Source organism: Canis lupus, chromosome 13, assembly GCF_048164855.1.
Source record: "Canis lupus baileyi chromosome 13, mCanLup2.hap1, whole genome shotgun sequence".
NCBI lineage: Eukaryota > Metazoa > Chordata > Mammalia > Carnivora > Canidae > Canis > Canis lupus.
In genome coordinates, this window is record NC_132850.1 from 18721663 (window position 1) to 18730099 (window position 8437).

Consider the following 8437-nt stretch of genomic DNA (forward strand, 5'->3'; position numbering starts at 1 on the left):
TATGACCTGAGCCAATGGCAGATTACTCAACCCCTGAGCCACCCAGACATCCCAAAACTGGATTTAAACAAAAACTTGAAAAAGAAAAAAAAGAGAGAAAAATTCTCCGAGCAGTATAGTGGTATAGTGAACTGATAGTGGATCAGGCTGCCCTCTTGTATAGGTCAACATCTCTCTTGTTTCTCCTTTATCTCGTTAGTTCTTTAAGAAATACTTATTGCATAAATAAATAAACATTGTACCAAAGAGTTTAGACATCCATCATCAAAGTGACAAAGACCTCCTCATTGAGGGAGGAAGTTAAAAAGGAGTCTCCAAGTGCAACATGAAAGCACTAGTGGGTTGGAATGCCTGGGTGGTTCAGTGGTTGAGCATCTGCCCTTGGCTCAGGTCATGATCCCGGGATCCTGGGATCGAGTCCCACGTCGGGCTCCCTGCATGGAGCCTGCTTCTCCCTCTGCCTGTGTCTCTGCCTCTGTGTGTGTGTGTTCCTCATGAATAAATAAATAAAGTCTTAAAAAAAAAAAAAGAAAGCATTAGTGGGTTGCAGATGCCCAGATACATCAGTGGTACTTCCAAAATAGAAAAGTTAGAGTATCCTTTAGTTAGCACCAGGAGAAAAAAGAGAAGTAAGGCTAGCAATTGATGCTACTCAGAAATATTTGCCCCGAGTTACTTTCTGCGGGGACTGCGGAACACCGAACAGAGTTGAGTGAGCTGTCTCCACTCTTGCTGCCTTGCTCAGCTTGGATCACGACATTCTGACCTGTTCCTGCCACTTCATACTGGTGTGCTCAAAATGCCTAAAGCTTAGAGAAGAGGGAAGTCACCTAACACAAGCTACAGAATGTCTAACAGCAGAAGAAGACACCTGAAACTGGCCTGACTCCCAGCTTCCTATGAACCATGCCCAGGAAGTCCACTGTACCTTACTGTGGGTGTAGGACGACCTCGTATCTGCTTCGGCAGTGAAGAATGAAAAGGCTATAAAGTGTTCCCCTTGCACACAGTTCCATGATGGAGCTTCTGCCAAAGTAGCTCATTACGCTGGAAGCTCTTTGTGGGCAATGACTGTTTTTGAATAAATCTATGTCCACAGCGGGTACACATTTTTCAATGAAATTCGTTGTACCAAGATAAACAGCAAGCTAAACCATAGAAAGCAGCTTCTGAACAACCCGGTCAAGTTAGTGTGTGAAGTAGAAATATTTTTTAAAGGAGCAAAAAAAATTAATACTTTTTTAAAAGGTTTGAGAGAGAGTTTGCACATGAGCAAGTGGGGGGAAGGCAGGGAGAGAGAGAATCTTCAAGCAGACCGCCTACTGAGTGCAGCGCATGGTGACCCCATGACCCATGAGGTCATAACCTGAGCAGAAACCAAGAGGCAGAAAGCTAACTGCCTGAGCCACCCAGGTACCCCAGTAATAATAATGCTAATAGCAATCCTGCAGACTGGCGAAAAAGCGTAACAATGACCAAGGAAGAGCAACGGGCTTAAGCTATAGGCAGATTACATATAGTTTCTCACCACAGGCATCCTATTTGTGGAAAGGAAATAAACCAAGTTGAATTACAGCCAAATATAAACTCTTACCCTCTGTGTGTTTCTGTTTAATCATTTTGAGTGGTAAGACTGTCTTCAAAAGAAATCTTATGAGTATTATATATTAGATAATGCGTGTGAAATCTGTTGACACAGTGATCAGCACATAGCAGGTATTAAAAACCATCATCCAAGCATGATATAAAGCTAGATGGAGTGTTCATGTCCACTGGGACAGGGGGAAGATAATTTTATTATTTTTTTAATAAATTTATTTTTTATTGGTGTTCAATTTGTCAACATATAGAATAACACCCAGTGCTCATCCCATCAAGTGCCCCACTCCGTGCCCGTCACCCAGTCACTCCCACCCCCCCCCGCCCACCTCCCCTTCCACCACCCCTAGTTCGTTTCCCAGAATTAGGAGTCTCATGGTCTGTCTCCCTTTCTGATATTTCCCACTCATTTTTTCTCCTTTCCCCTTTATTCCCTTTCACTATTTTTTATATTCCCCAAATGAATGAAACCGTATAATGTCTGTCCTTCCCCAATTGACTTATTTCACTCAGCATCATACCCTCCAGTTCCATCCACGTCGAAGCAAATGGTGGGTATTTGTCGTTTCTCATGGCTGAGGAACATCCCACAGTATACACAGACCACACCTTCTCTATCCATCATCTGTCGATGGACACCGAGGCTCCTTCCACAGTGTGGCTATTGTGGACATTGCTGCTGTGAACATTGGGGTGCAGGTGTCCCAGCGTTTCACTGCATCTGTATCTTTGGGGTCAATCCCCAGCAGTGCAATTGCTGTGTCGTAGGGCAGATCTATTTTTAACTCTCTGAGGAACCTCCACAGTTTCCCAGAATGGCTGTGCCAGTTCACATTCCCGCCAACAGTGCAAGAGGGTTCACTTTTCTCTGCATCCTCTCCAACATTTGTGGTTTCCTGCCTTGTTAATTTTCCCCATTCTCACTGGTGCGAGGTGGGATCTCATTGTGGTTTGGATGTGTATTTCCCTGATGGCCAGTGATGCGGAGCATTTTCTCATGTGCGTGTTGGCCATGTCTAGGTCTTCCTCTGTGAGATTTCTGTTCATGTCTTTTGCCCATTTCATGATTGGATTGTTTGTTTCTTTGCGGTTGAGTCTGATAAGTTCTTTATTGATCTTGGACACTAGCCCTTTATGTGATGTTATTTTCAAATATCTTCTCCCATCTGTAAGTTGTCTCTTAGTTTTGTGGACTGTATCCTTCGCTGTGCAAAAGCTTCTTATCTTGATGAAGTCCCAATAGTTCATTTCTGCTTTTGTTTCTTTTGCCTTCGTGGATGAATCTTGCAAGAAGTTACTGTGGCCAAGATAATTTTAAAATATAAAGAGACATAGACTCCTTGGGGTTGAGGCTGTAAGAGGAGGCCCTGAATGTTAAGTGAAACTCCGGGTTTTCCTACTCTCAGAGACTGACAGCTACCGGGCGGTGACAGGGGGAGTAGACACCGAATCTAAGAGCACTATGGTCAGTAGTAAAGCTGGGCAGGGAATGTCCACGACAGCCAAACTGTGGGGGAGCCACAGGGCCTTCCACAGATGAGTGGGCTGTGTACACAGTGGAATATGACCTACCTACCATGCGCTTTGACATAGATGGAACTGGAGGGCATTATGCTGAGTGAAATAAGTCAATCAGAGAAAGACAATTACCATACGGTTTCACTCATGTGTGAAATATAAGAAATGGTGAAAGGGACCATAAGGGAAAGGAGGGAAACAGTGGGGGGAAATTAGAGAAGGAGACAAACCATCAGAGACTCCTAACTCTGGGAAACAAAAGGTTACAGAAGGGGAGGTGGGGGTGGTTGGGGTGACTGGGTGACGGGCACTGAGGGGGGCACTTGATGGGATGAGGCCCTGGGTGTTATATGTTGGCAAATTGAATTTAAATTAAATATTCCAAAAAAAATAAATTAAATATTCCTTTAAAAGATGGGCAGGGAAGTTTCTTCTAGTGGGTGTTTGGGGAGATACTCAGAATTTGGGGAATTGTTAAAGTGAACTGAAATGTCATTTGAAAAGCACATAGGAAGGAAAGGAAACTCCAGGAGCTTTGAGACAACTGGTGACATCCACTATGAGGCTGGTTTTTTTTTTTCAAAGATTTTATTTATTTATTCATGAGAGACACGGAGAGAGAGAGGCAGAGACACGTGCAGAGGGAGAAGCAGGCTCCACGCAGGGAGCCCGACATGGGACTCAGTCCCAGGTCCCCAGATCATGCCCTGAGCCAAAGGCAGACGCTCAACTGCTGAGCCCCCCAGGCGTCCCAAGGCTGGTTTTTAAAATCCAGAACCATTCTGGAGATGCCAGGTGAGCAGCAAACCAGAAGAGCCATTATTAGGCGACAACCTTGTTAATGGATCAGGGAGGCCCTTCCACCTTTGAGCTCATCCCTGGAAGTAAAACACTCTTGGGGACTGATTGATGCACAGTGATTGTCCCTGCTGCTCCTGGGGGGAGGCCTCCAGGGACAATATGTGGCCAGAAAGAGATGCATATAAAATGAATGAAGGAAAGTCTACTCCTTTTTGTGTCACAGCTAAAGAGAATCCTTTGTGAGGTTGAAACTGTGAGAGAGCGCCACCCGGAATCCAAAATCCCACATACCTCCGCCCTCTAAGAGGGTACAAGTGTGAGCCCCTCGAGCGCTGCAGAAAAAAAAAAAAAAAAAAAAAAAACCTGTAATATTGCTACAGAAAAAAGGGCTGTGAACTTTCTTTTGTCTTTTTATCTATAAATTATTGTATATTTTAGAGAAAGTATAAAATAATACATAATTTTATAACAAAGCCTTCATTCTTCCTTGCAGGGCATCTCAAATGTCTCTCCAGATTAGATTTGTTTAAGAAATTTCATCAGGAAAATTGGAGCTGCCACTTCCATTTCAAATTATCATCCAGATAAAAAGATGAGAGAAGGCAGCGGGCTTCATATCACTTCAGAGGAGATAAAATATTTGTAAGTAATGGATATCTATTTTCATTAGTTAAAATTAAGATTGAAGAACACCTATATTTGCGGTGAAAGGCAAAGTCAGCCTGTAGTCCCAGACAGATCCCACGATGACCCACGGCAGGAGAAAAGGACTTGGAACCGTGAGGCGGGAGCAAAGGGCCTCTCAAAGGTGAAGTCTGCTCCTGAATTGAGAAAGGGAGGAGGGGCACTCACAGTTCAAGTTTTATTACAGATAGAATTTGAAAGAAAATCTGCTTCTTCTTTCTCTTTCTGGACACCTTCTTTCCTCTTACTTCAAACTTTGACTAACAACCGCTCATTTAGGAGCCACCCTCACAACACCAAAGGCTTCTTCTCAAAGGCCCCCTTTTCTTCCCTTGATTTTGAGGTGATTTTATGCTGATTCAAACCAAAAGTGAAAGGGATATTTCTCATTCAAATAAAACCACCTGAAACACATCTTCTTTCCACTCTTGTTCTTATGACATTTCTTTGCCCTATTTATGTGCAGTCTAACCTACCATCGTCAGTTTAACTATATAAGTAAAATTATGGTCATACTGAAGAGCATGGCGGTGCATATTATATACTTTAAATTACAAATATAGAAAATTTAGGTTGTCTGGTTCTGGGTTAGAGCATCATATCATCCCTTACTGTCACTGAATTTCCAGCCCACAGCTTCCTTCAGTAAGCTCACCACCTTGGAGTTCGGTTTATAGTTTTTCCCAATTCAGTTCACCTGTTTGTTGCCATATTTGCTCTCTGAAGAATCACAATAATCTTCTCATATTTGGTCTCCCTTTAGTATTTAGGGGAAACTGTTAAACTGGAAGATGCCTGATGTAGCTCACATACCTGATGTAAACTATATATATAGCCTATGAAAAACATGTAAATAATCTTTCCTATGGTATGTGGCTTTCCTGAGGCTAATCCTCCACATACACGAGTGTAAATTTGATATAAGCAAGTTGCATGTGAATCCACCGAATCAAAAACAATAATGAAATGCAGCTAATACACACACACACACAGCTGACAGCCATGTAGAGAAAAAGGTTGGATTTTAGAATCAACATCCTCAGAGGGACAATAAAATTCAATGCTACATTTAGAAATGTGAACGTGCTTGTTTGTTTTAAGTCTCTAGAACTAAAGAGGAGAGAGGAGGAGAATTTAATGAGATAATGAAAATTAAGTGACTGCCACCATAAATATTTAATACATGACAGTGGTTGTTGTTACACTTACTATTTTGGAAGTCAAATGTGTTTTAGAAGAAAGTGTCCAAAAGTGGGCTCATGTCATAAAAGGTACCAAGAATTAGGACACGGTGCAGATCAAAGAAGAATGGAGGATTTAAGATAGTGATTTCCAGCTTTGATTAGTAGCCTTATTATTAAAGTCCTTCTTTATTAATTATAATAATAGGCATCTGGTTGAAAGGAGGGAAAGCTGTAATACATGCACCATACAATTTTGCAATTATCTGAGAAAAATAGGGTCCACAGTAACAAGGTTTATGGGAAAAGGTCTGAACTAACATCCAAACACCAAAGTTTGGGGGTGTTTCTTCCACCAAAAGTCAGCATGACCTTGGAGTAGTCTAACCTGTGTGGTTTCAGTCTCAGCTTGATAATCCCTGAGACCCGACACTAACATTCTAGACTGCTATATTTCATTTCTCCCATAGTTTTAGCGTTAAATATATGCTTTTGTTCCTTTTTTATTGTCTTTTTACATAAGATGATTCATCACTATGCAGTAATAAGATGAGGAGGCATCTGAGCTAAGAAACAGGTGTCCTTCATTTGCCTCTGGCATTTTTTCTATTTGAGAACCAGGATCTCCTAATAAAGGAGTGAAGCCAACAAAGGTCCTTTTCGTATCAAATTAGCTGTTGTAAGCAAATAAAAGTTAAACACAAGGGTAAGAAGCTAATATATATGTTAACTAACTGGAATTAAAATAAAAACTTAAAAAGAAAAGCTAATAGGTCCTTGCTAGAGTGGAATCTGCAGCAGCGTCTTCAGCGCCTGGCCTCAGTAGCCAGAGTTACTCAGGACAGATCTCCTGACAATATTGTTACCAACGACATAGTATGATGCTCTTTGACTTAGTTCGATTTCAGGTTATATTTAAGTTTTGATTTTTCTTAAAATCTCCCAAAATACTGTACAAAATTTTCTTTTTTTTTTTTGTACAAAATTTTCTTTTCAGCAAGAAGAAATCAGGTATATAAATATATGAGTGTGTATTTTATGAAACTATGTGCCAAAAAAAGAATTAATTTAAATGCAAATGGAGAAAACAATCTGGACACGATGTTACCCAATGTTAGTGAAATCTATACTCTGAAAATGAAGGCTGGTTGAGTGGGGGCCGTGGGAGCATGCCAGGCTCTCCCAGAACCCTGATCTCATTGGGCTAAGCCAGATCCTGGGAAGGGAGTTACTGAATTGAGAAGCACATAGGGCCTTTTCACAGAAGTGTATTGAAGGAGCTACAGGAATCAGAAGAAATAAAAATAACCTTAAAATAGAGGGAAAATGATTAATATACTGATACTTCTTGCTCACTCCCTTCATAGAATAGGAGAATGAGTATCTCAGGAGCCAACAATATCTCTGGGTCTGTGAGTGAGTTCATTCTCCTGGGCTTCCCCTGCCGCAGGGAGCTCCAGGTCCTGCTCTTTGTCATCTTCTCAATCATCTACCTTCTGACTCTCATGGGGAACACATCCATCATCTGCGCCGTGGCGTCAAGCCGGAAACTCCACACGCCCATGTACATCCTGCTGGCCAACTTCTCTTTGCTGGAGATCTGCTATGTCAGTTCTGATGTGCCCAAGATGTTGGCCAACATCATCTCCCAGACCAAGAGCATCTCCTACGCCGGCTGCCTGCTCCAGTTCTATTTCTTCTTCTCCATGTGTGCCGCTGAGGGCTACTTTCTGTCTGCGATGTCCTATGATCGGTTCCTTGCTATCTGTCGACCTCTACATTACCCCACCATCATGACTCACCATCTATGTGCCCGATTAGTGGTTTTCTGCTGGGTAGGTGGCTTTCTATCCATACTGATACCTGCAATTCTTATGTCCCAGGTGCCCTTCTGTGGCCCTAATATCATTGACCATTTTTTCTGTGACCTGGGACCACTGCTGGCTCTGTCCTGTGCTCCAGTTCCCAAAACTACTCTAACTTGTGCTACCGTAAGCTCCCTTATCATCTTCATCACTTTTCTCTACATCCTTGGATCCTATACCTTAGTTTTGCGAGCCGTACTTCGGGTCCCAGCTGGCTCAGGTAGGAACAAAGCTTTTTCTACATGTGCTTCACATTTCTTGGTGGTTTCCTTGTTCTATGGCTCAGTCATGGTGATGTATGTGAGTCCAGGATCCAGGAGCCATCCTGGGACACAGAAATTTGTGACCTTGTTTTACTGCATGGCAACCCCTTTCTTTAATCCTCTGATCTACAGCCTTCGAAACAAAGATATGAAAGATGCACTCAAGAAAGTCCTGGGAGCATCATCAAAAGAAATTTCTAAAAATACAGAGAAATGATATAAAATTTCCTATCATTCTCTCAGGAATACCAAATTTCTCTCATTGAGAGAATAAAACTATCTTCTGAGCATGTCTGAGTATTTGATCCCTTACTCTCATGAAAGTGTGACTCGTTACACACAAAGAACCCTCATCCTGTCTTGAAAGAAAATACCCACAATCATAAAGGTCTACCGTGGAAAGTTCTGTAGAGTTTTCATTCATCAATGAGTCATCTCTCTGTTTTGGTCATTTTTTTGAAGTCTGAAAGCTGATGTAATCAGGTTGATATGTACAAAGCTAAGACTCAAGCTACCATCTTGTATC

The 8437-nt window shown here is 42.0% G+C and overlaps 1 protein-coding gene across 1 annotated transcript; it reads left to right on the forward strand.

Annotated features, from left to right (window-relative positions):
• The first annotated feature begins 7159 nt into the window (after positions 1-7159).
• LOC140603242 (olfactory receptor 11H6-like) lies at positions 7160-8128 on the forward strand. Its single transcript, XM_072773872.1, has one exon. The coding sequence runs from the start codon at positions 7160-7162 to the stop codon at positions 8126-8128; it is 969 nt and encodes a 322-aa protein (XP_072629973.1).
• The last annotated feature ends 309 nt before the right edge of the window (positions 8129-8437 follow it).